Source organism: Exophiala oligosperma (assembly GCF_000835515.1).
Source record: "Exophiala oligosperma strain CBS 72588 unplaced genomic scaffold supercont1.1, whole genome shotgun sequence".
Classification (NCBI taxonomy): Eukaryota; Fungi; Ascomycota; class Eurotiomycetes; order Chaetothyriales; family Herpotrichiellaceae; genus Exophiala; species Exophiala oligosperma.
In genome coordinates this window covers 2,488,694-2,510,470 of record NW_015622818.1, presented here as the reverse complement: position 1 = coordinate 2,510,470, position 21,777 = coordinate 2,488,694, and the positions used below count along the sequence as shown (strand labels likewise).

General features: G+C 51.9%; 8 protein-coding genes across 8 annotated transcripts; 6 read left to right on the top strand and 2 right to left on the bottom strand.

The window, feature by feature from the left end:
- The first annotated feature begins 66 nt into the window (after positions 1-66).
- PV06_00875 (uncharacterized protein) lies at positions 67-2,249 on the top strand. Its single transcript, XM_016401433.1, has 3 exons — positions 67-1,099; positions 1,178-1,363; positions 1,455-2,249. Exons 1-3 carry the CDS (start codon positions 745-747, stop codon positions 2,198-2,200), a joined length of 1,287 nt encoding a protein of 428 aa, XP_016268486.1. The 5' UTR covers positions 67-744; the 3' UTR covers positions 2,201-2,249.
- Positions 2,134-4,657, bottom strand: PV06_00874 (succinate-semialdehyde dehydrogenase [NADP(+)]). The gene is made up of 2 exons (XM_016401432.1): positions 4,524-4,657; positions 2,134-4,453 (listed from the first exon to the last, which is right to left on the bottom strand). Exon 2 carries the CDS (start codon positions 3,929-3,931, stop codon positions 3,101-3,103), a length of 831 nt encoding a protein of 276 aa, XP_016268485.1. The 5' UTR covers positions 3,932-4,453; positions 4,524-4,657; the 3' UTR covers positions 2,134-3,100.
- Positions 4,658-7,120, top strand: PV06_00873 (uncharacterized protein). The gene is made up of 2 exons (XM_016401431.1): positions 4,658-5,531; positions 5,632-7,120. Exons 1-2 carry the CDS (start codon positions 4,919-4,921, stop codon positions 6,918-6,920), a joined length of 1,902 nt encoding a protein of 633 aa, XP_016268484.1. The 5' UTR covers positions 4,658-4,918; the 3' UTR covers positions 6,921-7,120.
- On the bottom strand, positions 7,052-8,153 carry PV06_00872 (uncharacterized protein; the record flags this gene model as incomplete). The annotated part of the gene is made up of 2 exons (XM_016401430.1): positions 7,052-8,007; positions 8,069-8,153. 2 exons carry the CDS (start codon positions 8,151-8,153, stop codon positions 7,052-7,054), a joined length of 1,041 nt encoding a protein of 346 aa, XP_016268483.1.
- A 909-nt stretch (positions 8,154-9,062) lies between these two features.
- Positions 9,063-10,634, top strand: PV06_00871 (uncharacterized protein; the record flags this gene model as incomplete). Its single annotated transcript, XM_016401429.1, has 6 exons — positions 9,063-9,132; positions 9,187-9,614; positions 9,668-9,780; positions 9,829-9,979; positions 10,030-10,367; positions 10,424-10,634. 6 exons carry the CDS (start codon positions 9,063-9,065, stop codon positions 10,632-10,634), a joined length of 1,311 nt encoding a protein of 436 aa, XP_016268482.1.
- A 272-nt stretch (positions 10,635-10,906) lies between these two features.
- On the top strand, positions 10,907-12,661 carry PV06_00870 (uncharacterized protein; the record flags this gene model as incomplete). Its single annotated transcript, XM_016401428.1, has 1 exon — positions 10,907-12,661. One exon carries the CDS (start codon positions 10,907-10,909, stop codon positions 12,659-12,661), a length of 1,755 nt encoding a protein of 584 aa, XP_016268481.1.
- Positions 12,662-15,734: 3,073 nt separating this feature from the next.
- Positions 15,735-19,180, top strand: PV06_00869 (uncharacterized protein). Its single transcript, XM_016401427.1, has one exon. It carries the CDS (start codon positions 16,117-16,119, stop codon positions 18,898-18,900), a length of 2,784 nt encoding a protein of 927 aa, XP_016268480.1. The 5' UTR covers positions 15,735-16,116; the 3' UTR covers positions 18,901-19,180.
- A 124-nt stretch (positions 19,181-19,304) lies between these two features.
- PV06_00868 (uncharacterized protein) lies at positions 19,305-21,490 on the top strand. The gene is made up of 2 exons (XM_016401426.1): positions 19,305-20,957; positions 21,020-21,490. The coding sequence occupies exons 1-2, from the start codon at positions 19,408-19,410 to the stop codon at positions 21,126-21,128; spliced, it is 1,659 nt and encodes a 552-aa protein (XP_016268479.1). The 5' UTR covers positions 19,305-19,407; the 3' UTR covers positions 21,129-21,490.
- The last annotated feature ends 287 nt before the right edge of the window (positions 21,491-21,777 follow it).

Sequence of the window (21,777 nt, the reverse complement as noted above, 5' to 3'; positions counted from 1 at the left end):
CAATTCGCCGCAGGAAGCAATCATTTGAGCAGGTGTCCTGGCGTCCTGGCGTCCTGGCGTCCTGGCGTCCTGGCGTCCTGGACATTTGTGAGGCGTTACCGGCAGGTCCGGATTCATGCTGGCGATTCGGAACTTTATCGTGCTTGTCTATCTCTCTCATTGCTTGGGACTTTGTGATGATTTGGTAAGTTGTCCCGCTCGAGGTACACCGGAACTCATGCTTGCATACCATAGTTGAGCGGAGTAATCCACCCGGTGCCTTTCTTTAGGCCTAAAGGAGTCATGCGCCCGGAAATTGAACCCCGGGACCAGCAACGAACCGAAATATCGAGACCATGACTTTCTGCTATTCTTTGGTTTAGTTCTTATACCTGGTCAATCAGCGTCGGGGTTAATGTCGTATTAGGCAAGCAATAACTCGGCTGACACAAACATTGATGACGTCGAGCATTCGGCTTCATCGCTGCCCAGCCCTGAAACCTGCTTATCTCATTGTTCAACCAGAGTAGTCAGCAACCGAATACTTATGAACACAACCTTGGTTGACGTTTGGAAATGCTTGTTATCATTCGGAAAGGACATCATCGGCAATAGACAGTCCACCGGCGGGACTTGCAATATTTCTCTAGCACGTCCTCAGATTGGAAGCGCGATATAAAGCTGTAACCCTTGCCAGGCTGCCAGTTCCGGCGGCCAGTCCAGTCTGATCGAAGATCGGCAGCTCAAACCATTTCCAGTCAAAAGATGGCAGTCGACGGTCGAGAACACCTAGTCATAATCGGGTCTGGTTGGGCAGGCTTGTACATTGCCCAGTATATCGATACAAGTCACTACGCAGTCTCAATTGTATCACCGAGACGAACGAGCGCGTACACTCCGCTACTGGCATCTGCTGCATGCGGCCTGTTCCCATTCAGTTGTGCTGAAGAATCGGTGCGAGCAAAGGGTCGGAACTGCAACTTCGCCAAAGCCAATGCTCTAAGCATCGATTTCGACACCAACCGAGTGCAATGCGAGGCAGCCTTTGACGAAGACGAAGATGGCTTTCCAAGTCGAGAGTTTTATCTGGAATATGATCAGTTGATCATCTGTCCGGGATGTATGCTGCTCTCCTTTACCCCCGTCATCAATCTCTACACCGTCCTTTTCTTGAGATTGATCACTCACATGGGTCTAGGTCAAACAAACACATTCAACACCCCAGGCGTCTCTGAACACGCCTTGTTCATGAAGCATGTCTCCGATGCGATGTCACTACGAAAGAAACTTTTTGATCAGTTGGAAAAAGCTAGTCTCCCGTGTACGACGGCAGAGGAAGCATCCGCTCTGCTTCACGTTGCCATTGTCGGTGGCGGCCCAACAGGTAAGTCACCCTCGTTCTTGGTTGACATGATTCAGTACTTGTAACTCGGAAAGAAAGAGCGACAACTAACACTGGCTTTTTTCGTCATCAGGCGTCGAAATCACAGCCGAACTGTCTGACCTGGCTCAGAATGAACTCAAGGACTTCTACCCTGCCGTGGCACCACTGATCCACATCACCATTTTCGACGTGGCGTCCAACATTTTAGGGGCCTACGACAAGAGGCTCTACGAGTACGCGACGGAGCAGATGGCCAAACGGGGGGTGAGGGTCGCCACCAACACCACCATTCTCCAAGTCGACCGGACGCACTTGCACGTCAAGGGATCGGATCCTGTTCCGTACGGCATGCTGCTGTGGGTGGCGGGGAACAAGTCCATCCCCTTCGTGGACAACCTGGGCGTGAAGAAGACCAGCCAGGGCCTCGTGCGGATCGTGACCGATTCGACGCTCCGCGTCAAGAAGGTCGGCGACGGGAACGGCGTTTATCGAAACGTCTTTGCTCTGGGTGACGCGGCGGACATTGACGGTCAACCTCTCCCGACCACGGCCGAGGTCGCGGTGCAAAAGTCAAAATACCTCGTGCGACGCCTGAATTCACGGTTCGGTCGAGAGAGACCGTTCGCGTTCAGCAACAAGAGACTGGTCACGTATATCGGGGCGCACGACGGCATCATCGAAGGGTCGGCCGTCGATGAGCGGTGGTCGGGCCAGAAGGCCTGGCTGAGCTGGAGATCCGGCAGTTTCACGTGGACGAGGACGTGGAGGAATTGGGTGCTCATAATGTGGGCGATGGTGATGAATTTCTTGTTCGGTAGGGATGTCATGAGACTATGAAAAGACTACTCGTGAGTTGTATGTATTAGATGAACACGTTTCGATTCTCCGTCTCTTTGTCGTTTCTCTCGTATCTTGTAGAATAGATGACCTCGATCCTTCGTCTCTCAACTTCGTCCAATTTGCAAGAATACCGTAGGAAGCGTCCCCCCTCCTTTTTTGGTGAAAAGATTCAATAGGTCATTGATAGACTGATAGATGAACATGCAGAACGGCCGACTGGCTTGCTTTGGCCAACTTCACCCGTACGTGACCGACTTGACGACCATGTACTCGTCGATTCCGTACCTGCTGCCCTCTCTGCCGAACCCGGACTGTTTGACGCCGCCGAAAGGCATGGCGACGTCCGACACACGGCTCCCGTGTTGACGCCCACCATGCCCACGTCGAGTGCCTCTGCGACCCTGTGGCACCGAGCGACGTCCCGAGAGTAAGAGTATCCGGTCAAGCCCACGTCGGAATCGTTGGCCAGCTCGATGACCTCTGATTCCGACCCGAACGAAAACAGTCCAGCCACGGGTCCAAAGGTTTCCTCTCTGGCCAACAACGTACCGGACGTCATGCCGGAAAGGACGGTGGGTTCGAAAAAGTTGGGCCCCAATTCGGGCAACCTTTTCCCACCGACCAGCAACGTCGCACCTTTCCCGGTCGCGTCCTCGATGTGTCCTTCGGCCTTTGTCACGGCGCGACCATGGATCAAAGGACCGTGGGTGGGTGACGCCTCGTTCGTGTCCGGGACCGACTCGAAACTTTTTCACCTCGGCCACAAAAGCCTCGACGAATGCGGCATAAATCTTTTCGTGAACGTAAATCCGATTGGCGCAGGTACAAGTCTGTCCCGAACCTTTAAACTTGCACTGTATGGCACCGGCGGCGGCGGCGTCGAGGTCCTCGACGTCGTCAAAGACGACAAAGGGGGCATTCCCACCGAGTTCGAAGGAGAGTTTTTTGGAGTGTCGACGCCGATTGAGACATCAAGATCTTGCCGACTCGGGTGGATCCAGTAAACGAGATTTTCTTCACCGTGGGCGACGTGGTGAGGGTCAATCCTACCCGGGGTGTGTTGGAGAGTGCCGTCACCACGTCGAAGGCACCCGCGGGCACACCGGCTCGGTGGGCCAACTCCGCCAGAGCGGCGGCCGTCAGGGGGGTCTCGCCAGGCGATTTGAGGACGACGGTACACCCCGCGGCCAGGGCGGCTCCCACTTTCCGGGTGATCATCCCGGCCGGCCAGTTCCAAGGGGTGATGAGACCACAGACCCCGACGGATTCTTTGAGGGTGTAGACGCGACGACCTGCGACCGACGCCGAGATGGTCTCTCCGTACGCGCGGGGGGCCTCTTCGCTGAACCACTCCAAAAAATCGGCGGCGTATTCGACTTCGTTCCGGGCCTCGGTCAGGGTCTTGCCGTTCTCGTACGTGATCAGGGTCGCGAGGTCCGAGGCGTTGGCCACCACCAGGTCGTACCACCTACGCAGGAGGCGGGCGCGTTCCCGGGCGGTGGTCCTACGGAACAATGGCAGCGCGGCGGCGGCGGCGCCGATGGCCCTCTGCGTGTCTTCCTCGTCCATGTCCGGCATCGTCCCCAGGAGGTCACCAGACGCCGGGTCGTGGAGTTGAAACGTCTCTCCTGATTTGCCGTCTGTCCATTCGCCGTCGATACAACCTTGGTTCTTCAACAAGGTCTTGTCCTTGAGTGGTGGTGGTGATATTGCTGGAGTCAGAGTCATGTTGGAGACGAATTTCTTGTCAGGTCAACGATCTTTGTTGTTGGTTACCAAAGTAAGATATCTCGGGGATCGTTGGTCGGTGGTGGTTGTACCATACAATTTCGCGAGGGGAGAGGGGGTTGTTTCCAACGGACATACTCCCTTTATCAGTGTCTTTTCCTTACCACGACCATCCATGTTTGTCTTTATATAGTATGTGTGCTTGATTTGCCTACCTACCTGTGTCGGTGCCTCCCCCCTTCCCAGAATGACGTGTGGGTGTGTGTTCGACAAGACCACCCACCGTGTTCGATGAGTCTCGCAGCCACATTTCTGTCTCCTTGGGGGTTAGTTACTATGTGAACGGATGCTCGGCCTCAATAGGTAGGTTCAAGGCACGCTCCTTTTGCGTCGTTATGTAAGCCGTGAAATGCCGGGGAGGGGGGGAGACAGCCAATATCGACACCGACAAAGAGCCAACAACAAACCAACTTTGTGGTATGTACTCCGTAGGGAAATGACGGGATTGATGGTGACGAGTGACTTTGACGAGAACAAACGTTAGTGACCAGGGATGAGTCGAATATGCATATTGTAGTCATCCAAAACCTGCCTTCGGGAAAACACGGAAAGACGTTGCTGATAACACAAAACTACGACGTCGGAAACTCTCGACATTTGTCCACAATAAGGAGGATGAACTACTCCGTATCAAATGATTTGTGAGATGCCTAAGTGAGCCACGCGTCCGTCGTCGTCGTCACGTCGTTTTGAAGTTGATGAGAGTTTTACCCTAAGAAAAAGAGTAGGTCTTAGTCAGGGACGGAGGAGAGAAAAGCTTGATGATGCTTGATACGAAAGATCGATTCGTTTTCGCAAGAATGACGTATTTGTTTAACCGTTATCAACGTCGATCAACCACATGTCGATAAAACTCGTTGGGAGACATATAAATAGTTAAAAAAAAGTCAAAGCACAGAACCGAAAATCCCCGGCGGAAGAAGATAAATGTCCCATCATCTCTTGCGACCGATATATAGATGTCGATGTCGATCTAGGTTGAGAGGACAACAGGGCCCAACAAGTATCCAGAGACGACTCTACAGCTCAACCCACAAGACGATGGCTCCATCAAAATTCTCACATCTCCCTCTGGCCACTTCCGGCCCTCAGGATTGTGCATTGACGGGCACAGCATTGCTCCAGACTCCGTACATGAACAAAGGTACGGCCTTCACAAACGAGGAACGCAAGGAATTCGGCCTGAGCAGTTTGGTCCCCGCTCGGGTCAACACGCTGGACGAACAGGTCAAACGGGCTTACGAGCAGTTCCAAGCCCGGCGCACGGCTCTAGGCAAAAACACCTTCATGACAAGCCTGAAAGACCAAAACGAGGTTCTCTACTACCGCCTCATACAAGATCATCTGAAGGAGATGTTCCCCATCATTTACACGCCGACGGAAGGGGAGGCGATCGCGAGATACAGCAGACTGTTCCGCCGGCCCGAAGGCTGCTTCCTCAAAATCACCGATCCCGACGATATCGAAGCTGCCTTGGAGCAGTGGGGTTCGCCGGAAGATGTGGATATTATCGCTTGTAGTGACGGCGAGCAAATACTAGGTCAGTAACTGAACTCTCCCGCGGGGCACAGCATATTCGTTGCGACTGGTAAAGCAGAAAGGCTGAACCCAATGTTTTTTTTTTCTTTTTGGAAATTTAGGCATCGGAGATCAAGGCGTCGGCGCAGTGCTCATTAGTATCGCAAAGCTGGTCATCTACACTTTGTGTGCCGGCATTCATCCCAATCGCACATTGCCTGTCGTTCTCGACGTGGGAACCGACAACCAGGAACTGCTGGACGATGAACTCTATCTGGGCGTACGTCAACCAAGAGCCAGAGGCCCAGAGTATGACGCCTTCATAGACCGCTTCATCAAAGCCTGCAGAAAACGCTATCCCAGAGCGTACATTCACTTTGAAGACTTTGGCCTTCGAAACGCGAGACGTATCCTGGATAAGTACAACCAAACGATCCCTTGCTTCAACGACGATGTCCAAGGGACGGGCTGCGTGACTCTGGCGGCCCTGTTCGCCGCCATTCATGTTGCCGGGTACTCTCTGAAAGATCTCCGAGTGGTCATGTTTGGCGCAGGAACTGCCGGCATAGGTATCTCGGACCAGATTCGGGATGCAATCGCCGTCGAGAGCGGAAAGTCAAGAGAAGAGGCAATGAAACAAATTTGGTGTGTCGACAAACCAGGACTACTTCTACGGAGTCACGGTGACATCCTTACTTCGGCTCAACATGACTATGCCAGACCGGACAGCGAATGGCCCGACAAAAAACACAACTCGTTGCTGGATGTTGTCCGGCAGATAAAGCCACACGTGCTCATTGGAACCAGCACCAGACCAGGGGCATTCACCAAGGAAATCGTACAGGAAACGGCAAAGCACGTCGGGCGGCTCGGGCGGCCGATAATCTTCCCGTTGTCAAACCCCACGCGCTTGCACGAAGCCGTGCCTGAAGACTTGGTCCACTGGACGAATGGGAAGGTTCTGACTGCGACCGGGAGTCCTTTTGATCCTGTGGATGTTAATGGCAAGGGACGTGATATCGCAGAGTGTAACAACAGTGTAGTGTTTCCAGGAATCGGTCTTGGAACCGTCCTCAGTCGGGCCAAGCTCATCACACCCGAGATGCTGGTCGCTGCGGTGAAAGCGCTGGCTGCACAAGCACCAGCACTCAAGGATCCCGATGCCGGGCTCTTGCCCGACGTGACGAATGTTCGCGAGATCAGTGTCAAGATCGCGGCTGCGGTGATAAAGCAAGCGGTTCAGGATGACCTAGCACAAGAGACCAATATTCCGACCGATGATGGAGAGCTGGATGCTTGGGTCAGAGAACAGATGTGGAAAGCGGAATACCGGCAGCTAAAGAAAGTGAGCAAAGCCGAAGCAGATCGAGAAGCCCTCGGCGTGCTGGGAAGTAAGGGCGTAATGTTTTGAATATCCATCTATCTGTATTCATTTGAGATGCTCCAACATAGCCATCCCGACCTGTAAACAACGAAGATGCAGACGTTTCTCGTCCTTGAGCAGCGTGATGATGTGTCATGGAGTGGCCGGTGGATGACCTACTACAGTCGACCTGTGCTGCCATAGTCAAATGCTTGGCCAACAATCTCTTCGCTTAATTTCCACAGTCTCTCCGCGGTAGTGGGATCCTTAGCATGCGCGGCGGGCTCGGCAACTTGACAATCGTTCAAGTAGATCACGCTCGTATCTTCGCTGAGTTTAGGATCAAGCGCGGCTACCAGCGTGGTGGCACTTCCTTGGTCCAAGGTCTTCCAAAAATTGGCTGTCTTGCTGACCAGAGTCTGGTGTTCCTCATCCAGATCGCGAGACAGGTCCGTCCAAATAGAGCCTGGATGAGTTGCTATCGACCTGACCCCTTCTTGCGCCAGCTTCTCGGAGATGGAGAGAGACATCAAGACATTTGCTGTCTTGGACTGGCCATACGCGACAAAAGGTACGTACGTCTTCCCTGGTGGCGGGTCAAATGAGAGACCTGGGCGCGACATTGGCCGTTCATCCTCGGGAAGGTCTTCTGGCCTCTTGGTGAAGTTATGGTCGCTAAATCGAACCGGTGAGATGATGTGACCGGCACTGGTCAGGTTGACAATTCGAGTGGTCCCCTTCGATTGCGACTTGTCTGCTGCCTGGATGATTCTGGGCATCAAAAGGTTAGTCAATAGGAAGGGCCCAACGTGATTTGTGCCAAACTGCATTTCGAGGCCTTCTTTGGTGCGTTCATGTGTTTGCATGACAACGGCCGCATTGTTGATCAGGATATCAATCTTGTCGACCACTTTGTCGATTCTGTCTGCAGCCTCTCGGACTGATGCAAGCGATGCTAGATCTACCTCAACCATCTCAAGTCGCACGTCCGGATATTGATCCTTGACCTTCGAAGCAACGGCATTAATCTTGAGCATGGTTCGGGACGCCAACACGAGGAGGCCAGGCGACTGCGAGGCTAGCGCCATTGCCATGGACTCGCCCAAGCTTTGTGGCGATACTCCAACGATGACAACTATTCACGATGGTCAATTAAGCCACCATGGCCATGATGGATGTTTGCACTGGTGTCTTACCTGTCTTGTCGCGTACTGCATCGCTGTACGCTTTGGCGACTTCGGCGGCGCCCGTCTCCTGGTTGAAGGTAGGATTAGAAGTCATGTTGGGATAGTGGTCAGTCCACGTCCTTCCAGAGTTGGATGCTGGAAGACTGTCCTGTGATAAGCACTCGCTGTGATGAATAGGCCACACAATATGATTTATCAGGAAGTGCTCCTGCAATAGCCTCCGGTGTCTAGAAAATCATAAATGAGCAGCCTGCACAAAGGCCACCACTCGGACACAGATTTTTGGCCAGAGGTAGAAAGCCACGTGCAACAAATAGCCAGACTAAAATGCGGATGATGCACTTCCAAGAACAGGCAAAGCCATTGAGGAGATCTGGCGGAGATCGGTATGGTCTTATCTGAACCGGAGTTAAAGACAGAGGCGATGAAGCAGTACAGACTCGCACGTAGATAGTCGACACGGTGGTTGAGCGCCGGGCCAATTAAGACCCCACGGGTTCTAGACGTGATGTTGAAGGTCGCACACCACATTCCCTACTCCACCTCCTTGAGCGACGGAGCCCAGAGAAGGTGATATCGCATCCCTCGACGAGGGGAAAAATGGGGGTGTAAGTGTGGGGTGGATATCCATCGTCCTTGCTTTGCCCAATCATCCTAGGGCTTCAGGTCGTCCATTGTCCATTTTGGTACAATGCATAAATCGGCAGTTCTATTGGAGAATCCCTGACCTCTCCGACGCGTCGGGATCTTTCTTCAGGTTTGCTCGCCTGTTGAAGGAATGGACCGGTATATCCGTGGGGCTTGGACGACTTGTTCCCGTCTTGTTCAAAAGGAGCTGTGTTCGCCTTTGTTTTGTCAAGGACTCACAACCACGGGGAAATGCCAACGGCGGGATACCTAGCCCCAGATAGAAGCACTTCCGGCTGATCACACCGTATTCCTGACCGGAACCGCGATTGCTACTAATCAGTCACCGAGTCATCTCAAAGCACAGCTTGCCAAAATGATCATGTCAGCGGCAGAACCGTTTGCAAAGTCCAAAACCGGCGTCAAGGTGATCATTGTAGGAGCCGGTGTGTGTTTCCTGTTGCGTTCCAGAAGACCTCAAGGTCATTGACTGACTTGAGTAGGTTTCGGAGGTCTCACTGCGGCCATTGAATGCCATCGTCAAGGCCACGATGTTGAAGTATATGAATCATTCCCCGAGCTGAAGCCACTGGGTGATATCATCTCATTCGGCTCCAATGCTGGCAGGATTTTCCGACGATGGGGAGTCGACGGTTCGATAGCAAAGAAAATGCGAGAGCTCAGTATTGACTTGACCGGCTACGGCTTCAACATCCACAAATATACAGGAGAACTCATCATCAACCAAGCTACACCACCTCAAAACCCCGACGCTCCAGTCTTCAACGGCCATCGTGGAGAGCTGCATGAAATTGTTTTCAACTATGCCAAAGACGACCTTGGAATCCCCATTCATCTTAACCAGAGAGTTGAGAAGTATATTGAGGAGCCTGATAGGGCTGGAATCGAGCTTTCAAATGGAGAACAGGTATGACAGCATCAGGTTGATTGTGCCGTTGCTCAACTGCTCATGTTCTGCAGGTCTGGGGCGATGTGGTTGTCGGATCTGATGGCGTGAGATCGAAGGCACGTGAATTGGTCCTGGGTTATTTCGACAAGCCAAAGAGCAGTGGCTATGCGGTTTTCCGAGCATGGTATGATATTCTCGCATTGCATGACGAACCAAGTCTGACTCGTCCTAGGTTCCCAAACACAGATATGATCAAGGACCCAAGAACAAAGCAATTCTGCGAGAACGGTGACACGTTCAATGGCTGGATCGGGCAGGATGTACATTTCCTGTTCTCGACCATCAAAAACGGCAGCGATTGCTGTTGGGTTTTGACGCACAAGGTATGTTGTGGATCTTTTGCGCAGTTGTCAAGCTAATCCACATATCATAGGATGAGGCAGATATTGATGAGTCGTGGTCATTTCCCGGCAAGCTAGAGGACGTGTACAAAGTATTCGAGGGATGGGACCCGATGTGCAAGGCCATCGTGGAAAAGACGCCCGAAAGCCACCTCGTCGACTGGAAGCTTGTGTACCGCGACCCTTTGCCAACGTGGATTAGCAAGGGCGGTCGCATTGCCCTGCTCGGAGACTCCGCCCATCCATTTTTGCCGACTTCAGCTCAAGGTGCGACACAGGCAATGGAAGATGGCGTTACAATTGCAGTTTGCCTCAGGCGAGCTGGAAAGAAAGACGTCCCGGATGCTGTTCGGACATATCAAAGCATAAGGTAAATCAGCACTGCATATACTGACCCATCGGAGTGGCTGCTAATTCCAATATCAGATATGACCGTGTAAGAGCTGTGCAAAAGACTGGAGAGACCACGCGTGACATGTGGCACAAGGCCGACTGGGACAAGGTCAAGGAGAATCCTGAATCTGTTCAATTTCCACGTGAAGACTGGATTCATTTCCACGATGCCGAAAACCATGCCGAGGAGGTGTTTGATGAGAATTTTGGCCAGGTCCAGGCTACAGTCAACGGTACGCATTGAGGTTTCGAATATCTTGAAGCGGAATAGTATTGCTTGAAAAGGCGTCGGCCCCAGAGAGAAACGGTATCGTGGTATGCTCACGCTGTCACCTGCGCCCTTGTCCCTGTGTCTTAAGTACCTAGGAGAGAAGGGGTGTCATGGTAAGCGTTATATTACCACCTGCGCCTTCATTGGTGCCCCCAGAGGCAGGCGCTGGTACGGGCGGATACCTCAGAGATCTCTCGTATTCTCTTCTACCTAGGTATCTAGTGTCAACACCACTAACAACAACAATGACTTCCTGTTTGCCGCTCGCACGTAAGTGCTTGTTTTTCTTCTTGATTGCCGCTCTTCTCGTTGTGCCTGTTGCTGTTGGTGTGGCCCACCCACAGACCTACGTGGGAGGTGTTGAGCTCCTTTGGGTCGGAATTTGGCTCGAAACTGTCTGGTGTGCGGTCTGGGCTGCCTCCCTGTTCGCCTTTTTGGTTTCTCGGTCGGTGGGCCTGCTCGCCACTGCCTTCACCAAACACCCAGAGAGGTGGAAGGAGGTTGGGAGCAGGCTGGAATTACCACTCACCATGGTCCTGTTTTCTTGCTTCGTCTTGGTCTCTTTGTTTCCTCTCTTGAGAGATCATACGCTCAACAGTGGCAGTCATCTCGAATGGCTAAATACAGCTAAGGCCATCGTTGTCACTGGTTGCGTCTCGGCGAGCATCAATCTCGTCGAGAAAACGGTTATACAGCTCATTGCTGTCGCCTTTCATCAGCGAGCGTATGCAGCTCGTATAGCGATCAACAAGTTTCAAATCGGTCTCTTGGTCAAGGTGTATACCTTCTGTCAAAAGAAAACCGCAAAAGAAGACGACGAATTCGTGAAAAGGATGTCACATCTCCGGACGCATGCCCCTGCCTTGTATGCTGTTAGGGCTCAGCAGGCTGTAGCCAGGGCCTTTGCAAGAGTGGGAAATGTAGCAGGCCAGGTTCTAGGCGATTTCGCCAGCAGGAAGATGGAAAACAGAGACCATCCTTCTCAGGTCGTGTCGAGTCTCCTTCAGACGGAAAGCGGCTGCCAGGCCCTATCGCGCCGTTTGCACGGAACTTTCGTCCGCGAGGGCTACGACCTTATCACCCCAAAAGATCTGAGATCTGCCTTCGACAATGAAGAAGAAGCCGCAGTGGCGTTCGACATGTTTGACAGGGACACGAACGGCGATATTACCATGGATGAATTAGGAGCTCTTTGTCTCGAAATTGGACAAGAACGGAAATTTCTCACAAACTCCCTCAAAGACTTCAATTCCATCACCAACAAGCTTGACGCCCTGCTCTCCTCCCTGGTCTTTGTGGGCATGATTGTCGTCTTTTTATCTATCTCCTCGGCTTCAGCGGCAAGTTTTTTGATGACGGTCGGCGGCTTCTTTCTGGGCCTTTCGTGGGCTTTCGCACCTACAGCCCAGGAACTCCTGCAATCCTGCGTCTTCGTCTTCGTCAAGCATCCTTTCGACATTGGAGATCGAGTGACTATCTATAGAGATATTGGGCCGAAGGGCACTGACTACTTTGTCAACAAGATGTCTCTCCTTTACACTGAATTCAAGAAGTTAGAAGGGCATGTGGTGACAGCACCCAACTCCTACCTCAACACCTTGTTCATTCTGAATCAACGCCGCTCTGGACCACTCGCCGAAGCCGTTCCGATAGTCATACGGTTTGGTACGACTATCAGTCAGATAGACGCGTTAAGAGCCTCGCTTCTGAACTTTGTCAAATCTGAGAAGCGTGAATTCAGAGACAACGTCTTGACTGAGATACGCGAAGTCAACGAGGCGTACTCGCTGACACTGAATATTGTCTTCTTCTTCAAATCAAATTGGCAAAACGAGCTGATCCGTCTCCGACGAAGAAACAAGTTCATTTCCGCTTTGATGATGGCGATGCAAGAGATTGGTATCGAAGGTCCTCGCCGGAACCAAGCCGGTTGGTCAGACGGCGGCCCATTGTACGTGACTCACCAATCAATTACCAATCAAAGAGGAAACGACCCTTGATGAAGAAGTGGTCGGTGTCATGACAGAAATGAGTTTCGAATATACCTGGCACGTTTTCCACATTTCATGCGCTTGGAACACGAAAACCTCGTTAGGTAGTCCATTAATGACAGCTTCCAATCGACCAAAATGGGTTTCGATCTCCATTTTCTTCTCCCTCTCCCTTATCCTCGGTAAGATACACTAGTTAGCACATTCGTCCTCTTATGCGTCCGGAGATGTTGGAATACTTGACAAGCCACATCGAGTTGTCCCCTTCCCCGGGTGGTTTTTCATGCTCTACAAGCAGCAAATTTTTCAAAAAAGGGAGTTGGCGAATACCGAGGTAATCCGAGTGAGACAGCAACATCCAGTCTCTGCAGTCAACTACCTCACCTAGGTAGAAAAAGAGTAAGAATTTTGAAACACCAAAAACGTGTGGTGTGCAATGCCAACTTGCTTCAGGATGAGGGAGGGAGGCAGGAAGAAAAGAAGGAAGACAAGTGGAATTAATACACCTCTGTGAGTGACAGACAGTCAGACAAACCGGAGAAACATGTCGAGACAAATTTCGCCAGGCAGATCGATTTGTCTTGAGGATGCGTACGGTATTCCTAGCTTCGCGGTATTCGTCTGTCCCACTGGCATCGGTGTTTGGAACTTTGGATACCCCATATCACACAATGAGACTTTGACGGCAACAATATCCGTGGACCGTACCACAATTCTATACCTGACTGTGATGGCTCTAAGCCCGAGGATTGAGCAAATTGGTTATTTTTAACGCTCGAGTCTTTTGAACTTCTGCGCGTTCAGTTGAGCTGTGGTGCAGCAATGCCTTGTGTGAGGATCACTGATAGTTGTGTCAACCATACCGTGTGTGCCTCACGCGGGTCAATGTACCACGCACGCTCAAACATTGTCTGAAAACCTTTGCCCTCATCCGGCATCTGTGGTATCTCACCAATGTGTCTTCGACCATAAAAGATGGAGAGGACGGAATCATCCCACGATTGACATTGTGATCATGTGGGGAGTTCTGTGTGTTAAGAACTCAGAACGCGGCGCTGTTGATCCTTGACAGGGATACTTACCTTGGTGTGTTTAGCCTCTGCGATATGGGCCGAGCGAGCACGAGTAAAACCTCACGAATTGATCGTGTCAACGATATGCATCTGGTGGCAGGCTCCCTTGCTGCACGGAACATGTCGACTTTCCTTGCACAACACTAGCAGGGATCATGTTTTGCTACATGAGAGAGTGAGTGTTCCGCGATCAGGCAAATGGCCCTCTAGCGTCTGGTATCGAACGAGAGTTGCGGTGTGTACGAGATGAAGGCCAGGGATATTATTCACATGATCAAAGATTTCTGGTAGCACAGGGTACCAGAGAGGTCGATTTCCATTGCGTTATTCACGAGCAAGGAATAGTGCAGTAGCTTTCGGACACGGAATTCTCCATTGGGATGGAGGATATAATCGGCATCTGACAGATAGGTAAACATCGATGATGTGCTGACAAGCAGATGGTTCGTATCATCTTCCTCCGCAATCTGCACAGAACCTTTTCACAAAAGAACTCTGGCAGAGATGGCGAAGTCGGCGGCCTTCTCAGGTCCACTGTGATGAGATTATCTGAACGAGGAGATAAGCAAAGCGTGGTCGTTCCCTTCGCATTCATTTCCCAGGTTGCGCAATTGCAATTCCTCGAAGTGAATTGCCGGGCGAGGGGAATAATCACCACCAGACACCGTTCAATGATCGACGCTTAGCGCCCTGCTTCGGGAGGCTGTAGAAGGTCAGAGGGCACATCACGAACGTCAAAGGCGCCGGGCTTCTGTCGGTATCGGAGCCTCTCGAACTCGCTAGGCTTGTTTTCACAGCAGGAAGGTTGCATATGGCTGCACCTAATGGAAGGCTTGATGCCGAGGGTGCCGCCTGTAAGAAGCTTCATTTGGAGCCAAACAAACCCATCCACTCGCCTGCTAGCGGTGGCCTTTTTAAGAGTAGTCGCTTGGTACTCCATCCTCCGCTCTCCACGTCGCCAGGGCTCAGGAAAGCAATGGCTATCAAGGACAACGTTGATTTGCCAGAGCCTGGGCTGGTGGAGTACTCTTCGTCGTGTTTCAGAAATTTTTCTCCCTCAAGGCCGTGGACATTTTTATTGCGCATGACATCCGAGGCTTCACCGGATGCTTGAGTTTGCCTTGATCCGGATGACGTTGGCAACATCGCAACAGGTCAAAAAAGGGGATGACATTTTGACGTTATTGCGCACTCTCTTCGGCACATTGCAGTGGATAGAAAGGTTCTTGGCCTAGTACCTTGTATCGTCGCTTGATAACACCGGTCAGGGAAAGACAAGGGTCTGGGTATGGGTGAGATGGGAGCACAGGCTTCGAAGCAAAGTTTTTGTGCTCTGCGAAATACCCTGTTTCGGAGGAGGATCGCTGGTGAAAAGTGGTGCGATTGGAGGCGTCGAAGGTCTGGCTGGGGAATACAGGGAAAAAAATGCTGTAGGAGGCTCCACAGGATCGTGTTCGTTGCAGCGAGTGATGATCTGTCAATGTAAAGTGAGTGGTGACCTGCTGGACTCGTATGCTACCTTGGTGGAAATGAATGGGAGACTTCATAGAGCATCAACAGGAGGCATTCCCTTCCCATGCCCATGAACCCCTTGTTGTCGGTTTCGTCTGTGGTGCGTGCAAGACATGGAGGTTGCTTCCCTGCGGCGTCGATCAATGAATGGTTGGCAAGGGAAAAAATGGTCAATAATGATGAGGACCCCCATCAGTCAGATGAGTAAGTGGCATTTGCTGGGATGCTGTAGGGCGGCGTACCAATCACGCTGCGGTAGTTCAGCCTGGATGGGCCCCCACGACGCCTAATGAGCCTGTGCGGCTAGTTGTACGGAGTAAGTAATAGGCTGATGTAGGCTGTTGGCAGGCTTGTTGTTGTGAGGTCAGGGCTTCTGTGGGCTTCTTAGGTAAGGCTGGTGACTTGTTGCTCTAGGCCTGGTGCCACTAGGTGCAGTCCAGGTAGGGATATTATGTTACTGTACTCCGTACCGTATGTGTTTTCGTGCCTGACTTGCCCCCCTACGAAACCTACAGTACTCTCCGAACACCAGAATTGAACTGAACCTCGTAGCACTTCCACCCACTTGGCAATCCGCATCTCGGTTTCTCATTCTTCCACCACGTACTCACCTTTCCATCTGCACCGTCACTCATACTTCGCAACCATACCTTCCGCATCCTTTCTTCATTTGCATCCCTATACACGACCTCTACCAGCTGGGATCGCCATTGACCGACCGTGTGCGCCCGCGAATCCTCCGCCATTCCTTCCGCAATTTCGCCCTGGATCCCATCAGTCCGCCGCGAACTTCCAAACCCTCGTCCAGTTGGCTTGTTGACCTAAGAAGAGTCGCCGAGCTGACTGGTTTTGGTTCTGCCCCTCGCCTCCCACATCTTCATGCCGCGAAACCCTGCGGCGAAAAAACATCAGCATAACAACCGCCACGAGAATGGCCTTGTAGGTCCCGGAAAACGTGTCACCAAGCAGAAATCGAATGGTCACCTCAATGGCGCTGCTAAGGGCCCTGTTGCCTCCGAGCCTTTACCACAACAAACTCCCATTGACCACTCTGTAACCGGCTCAGTCAACGGTCCATCCAGCACTGTTTCCTCGGATACTGCGTACCCTTCCAAGGCCGCGGCCTCCAAATCGGGGGACTCGGAAGCCAGTGAAAGCAAAGAGAAGGAGCCCGCCAAAGAATCGAATGGATCGGCGATGCTACAGCAGCGACGTGGTGATATGACCGGAGGCAGGTCCAAAGCAACGCAGGACGTGAGCGTTCTGCAGATCGCCTCGACTATTCTGCGGTCTCGCCCCGCCTGTGATACAGTGTCTCTCCTCATTGTCCTCCTGGCCTTGCCGTCCATGATACTGACAATGGTGCAAGCATTTTTTGCTTCGCTGACTATCTGGCCTGGCGGTGGTCCGTCGTTTCGTACTGCTGCAGACATGTTCTATGGGTCGGCTGGTGCACCAAGCCCAACTACCAGGATGGTCGTGGATGTCATATGCTTTGCATTGTGGATGTGTCTCTGGCCGTGGGCTCAAAATTTTACCCTCGATCTCGCGCAAATACAGATCGCTATGACTCTAGGAAATGGGAGCTCGGGACGCAATGGGCGAGTTAATGTGTTTTGTGTTGCAGGAGTATTGGCGTTGCATTTGTTGAGAAGTCAGGGTGTCCGTCGGTTTCTTCTTACGAATCTGATACCTATAGACTTGCGTTCTCAGTTTGGTCTCTCTGACTATCTGAAGTATCTGCCGTCGGACACAGATTTCGGAGAGAGCCCGCGGCCACCGTCGCAGATTCGAAGTCTTTTCGCAATCCACATCATCAGTCAGGCTGTTTTGGCTGTTATCCGGCGCTGGCTGCATAGCCTTCAGTCCCCGACGCCTACGAAGACGAAGCGGGTAGACATGGAAGCCTCTGCAGGGTCTGTGTCGGATTTTTCGGTTCCCGACGGCTCCTCGTCAACTGCCATATCCTCTTCCGTCGATTATCAGCCACCTACACCTGGCCTGCGTGAGGGCAAGGAGAAGGGTATGAGTGCTAAGAAAAGACGACGTCAAGCGAATCACGTTAGAAGCAAACAACCATTCTGGGCGGCCTTAGCGAGTACAAAGGTGCAAATTGGGAGAGAGATCCAGCACAACAAAGCTCTTCCTTCAGTCGCCAACAATCAAGGGACACCCTTTGAAGCTGCCCACCAAGATCTAGTATGGGTGACCAATGTGGATCCGTCCTCTATCTCCTTTGAGTCAAATTTTGTTGCAACACAGGAGGAATTAGAGGATCCAGATGAGCCTAGGCCCTTTTATGTGCGGATCAATGGTGCGAAGTGGCACTCTGTGAACCTCGAAGCAGCAGACAATCCATCACCGCCGGAAGGCTCAGGCGCTCGCTGGACTGGAACAATCTCTGGCCTGGCGCCGAACTGTACCTATACCTGCACATTTATTTCCACCGATGGCGACGAAGAATATGCGTCCGTCATGGTCAAGACACCTGCGTTGCTCGACAAAGACCTTCCAGGATCCTTGACGCCTGTACCTGTGCGTCAATCTACTCGGCCATCATCACCAACTACCACCCTCAAGAACTCAATCTCCACTACGGAAGCGAAGCTAAACGAAGCCCGCAATCGACTGACCAAGGTTCGACGCCAGCATCGCACCACCCTTGCCAAGGTCGAAAAGGAGGTCGATAGCTTCAACACCCGTCTCAAGACAGCCAGTGACGACACCAAACAACGACAAAAGCTTCTGCAAGCAGAGCGCACCATCCGCCAAACTGAAGACGCTACTCAAGAGCTCGAGGTTGCTTTGGAAAGTCTGACATCGACGCCCGACGATGATATCGAGGATCACAGCACCTCTCAACAAGCTTTCGAGGGACAGTCCAAGCAGCTGACAGACGCGACTAAGGGTCTGAAGAAGGCGAAGAATGCAGCAGAATCTGAAAAGACCTGTGCCGAGAACGAATTGAATGGAATGATCTCTCGCAAAGAGCGGCTGACAACTCGCAACACAAAATTAACTGAGCAGTATGATCGGATCACTCAAGCTAATGTTCAAGGTCTCAACGAGCGAGAGAGAAGGGCTGCCGAATCGAATGCCAAGGATATTGAGCAACAGAGACGCGAGAACGAGGTGTTGCAGCAGATCCATTACATGGAGGCTGAGGTCAGGAACATGAGGATGAAGTTCGACTCCAACCAGCAAGAACTTCGCCTTCTTCAGGAAGAAGATGCTCGGCAGACGATGCTTAACAACAGCGGCCCTCTGACGCCGGAAGGTGAACTCCCTGGCACCCGGCCAACACCCCAGCATGCTCGGCCATACGCCTTCGGTAGCTTTCAAGCTTTCCCCAACAGCCCTGTCATTCCTGAAGCACAGAGTTCGCCTTTTCTGGCCTATGCTAAAACTCTGCCTACTACCGACCAGCGGCGGCCCAGGTCTGATACAAACCGATCAGCGGGTGGACATAGTAATTTCTCCGCCGATTTCGAGGACGCCGATCCAATTCCTCCGGTCGAGTACGAGGTGATCGGACGCAAGGGTAGTGGTAGCAGTCGAGGCCAGAATAGTGGCAGTCCCGCGGCTGGCGTCATTGGTGAGTTGCGCAGCCCTCCGCGAGGCAGCTATAGTCCAGGACATGTGCCAGGTTCAATAACTTGGTGATTCTGCATTGCAAAGGAGGATCGAGATTCCTTATTGAATCAGGTCATAGTAGCTGATTGTACGTGTATGGGTTGATAAAGATGGCATTCCGGGAGCCTTTTGCACGTTTGTCCACGTTTGTTGTTCTTGTGGCCGCCCTGCTGGTTGTACCTGTTGTCGTTGGCATCATCCTCCCACAAACCAACATTGGAGGTGTCGAGTTAGTTTGCAACAAAGTGTAGCCGAATGTGACGTTGTGCTTGCTTCTAGAGAACGACTTGGCCTCTGCTATGTTTATTGACTACTCCGTACTCGCAGGCGTAATATTGGTGCTCCGTATCCCAGCACCTGTTCAGAGGCATTGAGCGTGTCCAAGGCTCGGTCTTGGCAGCTGATCTATACCAATTGCCGTACTCATTCGTCATAAGTGCGCTGTGACTCCGAATCTCCAGTCCTGGATTTATTTTTGTGTTGTTGGACGCTATAACCCATCTGACTGCCTCATTCCTTCCTGCTGCGTTCTCTCGCATGCGGCCATTCCTTCGCCTCAGTGTATGCTACAGCAAAAGATCATTCCTACATATTCCTCGGTTCCCATACCCTACATCCCGCGCTCCCCCATTCTGTCGGACCTACTCGATTATGGCAAAAGACAAGGATAAAAAGCAAGAGCTGATCAAAAACCCAAAGGGAACAAGGGACTGGTCGGGTGAAGACGTTGATCTCCTGGAAGATATCCTTGCCCAGATTTCCAGAGTTTTCCGTCGTCATGCAGGAAAGAAGCTCGACACACCCGTCTTTGAACGAGAGGAGGTTCTCAAAGGGAAATACGGAGAAGACTCGAAGCTCATATATGATCTGAAAGACCAAGGCGGTGAACTGTTGTCCTTGCGATATGATCTTACCGTTCCATTCGCTCGGTGGTTGGCCATGAATTCAAACATCAAGAACTACAAACGATTTGCGATCAGTAAAGTCTATCGGAGAGATCAGCCTGCAATCGCCAAAGGACGTATGCGAGAGTTTTACCAATGCGACATCGATTTTGCAGGAGCAAGTGACCCAATGATGGCCGACAGCGAGGTTATTGCCATCATTGTAGAGGTCTTTGAGTCGCTTGAATGGACTGGCCGATACACCATTAAACTAAATGACCGGAGAATCTTAGACGGCCTCTTTGAAGTGTGCGGTGTGCCAGAAGAGAAGATCAGAACGATTTCGAGTGCAGTTGACAAGTTGGATAAGATGCCCTGGGAAGAAGTCAAGACCGAAATGGTTGAGACGAAAGGACTCGACGAGGCTGTCGCAGACAAGATCAAAACCTACGTGACGAGGAAAGGTGGCAGAGATCTCCTCGAAGAATTGAAGAAGGACGAAGCCATGATGGCAAATGCCAAAGCGAAACAGGGTATCGAAGAGATGAACACGTTGATGGATTACCTGGAGGCATGGGGCGCACTTGACAAGATCTCCTTTGACCTGTCACTGGCCCGTGGCCTGGATTATTACACTGGTGTTATCTACGAAGTCGTAACCGAAGGCTCTGCTCCGGTGATTGCCGATGGCAACAGCGTGGCCAAAGAAGCCCAGAAACAAGGCAGAAAAGAAAAGAAAGCACTCGGCGAGGACGAGGACCGTTCGAACGATCCTTCAGTTGGTGTCGGCTCAGTCGCGGCTGGTGGTCGGTATGACCATCTTGTGGAACGATTCAGACCAAACGCTGATATCCCATGTGTGGGGATCAGTTTCGGTGTTGATCGAATATTCAGCATCACCAAAGCGAGGATAGCCAAAGGTGAAACTTTCAGCTATGTCTCCTCCAATGCCCCCGATGTGTATGTGATGGCATTTGGAGGCGGCGGATTCGATGGAATGCCCAAGCAACGGATTCAGATCACAAAGATCTTACTGGATGCCGGCCTAAAGGTCGAGTTTACGTACAAAAAGAAACCAAAGCCACAAGTGCAATTCAAGAATGCGGAGAACGCTGGGGCGCCTTTTGCAGTCATTCTTGGGGAGGACGAGCAAGCCAAAGGAGAGGTGCGAGTGAAGGAAATGGGTCTGCCTGATGGCCATCCGTGAGTTGTCAACCTTGTCAACCTGCATGCTTTTTATGGTACTCTGGCTGACTTGATCATAGTGAGAAAGAAGGTGTCCTCGTCAAGATAGCAGAACTAGGCGCTGAAGTGTCCAGACGCGTGAATGACAAAAGCATGGTCGCAAAGACCGAAAGCATGAGCGTGAGTTGAAAGCAAGGATGTAGCTCCAGCACTCGTGGTCCAGTATTGCTCGCCACGGTCATCGACCCTAAGATTTCCGCTCAACTAGGCCAAGCGTAGGGTCGAGAATGGCGTCGAAGCAGAGCGCCCCAAGTTCTGCGCCATTGTTCCAGACCGGAACAGCTTCCAAGGACTTGGGGAACTCTCGGAGGATTACTCCCTACGGAGCACCACGAGAATTCTTTGAGGCTCTTGGTCTCCTCGGCAATAGGCCAACATGCTGAACGAGCAGCCCAAGCAGGATAGTCCACCAAGGCACCTAGATGCTCGGGTAGCTGTGTCCCGATAGATTTGCTTCGGTTCAGACAAACCCAATCTTCTATCAAACAGACAAGATCTTCACTGTTGCAGAGTCGCTGTTCGTGCTGTTTACGATCTCTATCCCTATTATGTTGACGGCGGGTCTGGGGAGGGGTGTAGCCTCGCCTACGCCACAGGGGCCAGAGCGAGCCTTGTCGACGCACAGGAGCCAAGGCTCGGCTAACCGTTTTCGTCAATGAGGCTCTTACCCAAGGACCCCCTTCTTCCTCCTTCTCATCTTCTCTCTTCCTTATCCAGGAAAGTAATGCCACATAATGGACTTGGTCTTGTCCAAGCGAGATCTCTTCGCTTCATGACC

Bases quoted from the DNA above. Each gene is read 5' to 3' on its own strand.
- PV06_00875 (XM_016401433.1), top strand. From the start codon at position 745: ATGGCAGTCGACGGTCGAGAACACCTAGTCATAATCGGGTCTGGTTGG. The intron at 1,100-1,177 runs GTATGCTGCTCT...ACATGGGTCTAG, and splicing joins GTTGATCATCTGTCCGGGAT to GTCAAACAAACACATTCAAC. The intron at 1,364-1,454 runs GTAAGTCACCCT...TTTCGTCATCAG, and splicing joins TGTCGGTGGCGGCCCAACAG to GCGTCGAAATCACAGCCGAA.
- PV06_00874 (XM_016401432.1), bottom strand. From the start codon at position 3,931: ATGACTCTGACTCCAGCAATATCACCACCACCACTCAAGGACAAGACC.
- PV06_00873 (XM_016401431.1), top strand. From the start codon at position 4,919: ATGTCCCATCATCTCTTGCGACCGATATATAGATGTCGATGTCGATCT. The intron at 5,532-5,631 runs GTCAGTAACTGA...TTGGAAATTTAG, and splicing joins TGACGGCGAGCAAATACTAG to GCATCGGAGATCAAGGCGTC.
- PV06_00869 (XM_016401427.1), top strand. From the start codon at position 16,117: ATGCCGCGAAACCCTGCGGCGAAAAAACATCAGCATAACAACCGCCAC.
- PV06_00868 (XM_016401426.1), top strand. From the start codon at position 19,408: ATGCGGCCATTCCTTCGCCTCAGTGTATGCTACAGCAAAAGATCATTC. The intron at 20,958-21,019 runs GTGAGTTGTCAA...ACTTGATCATAG, and splicing joins GGTCTGCCTGATGGCCATCC to TGAGAAAGAAGGTGTCCTCG.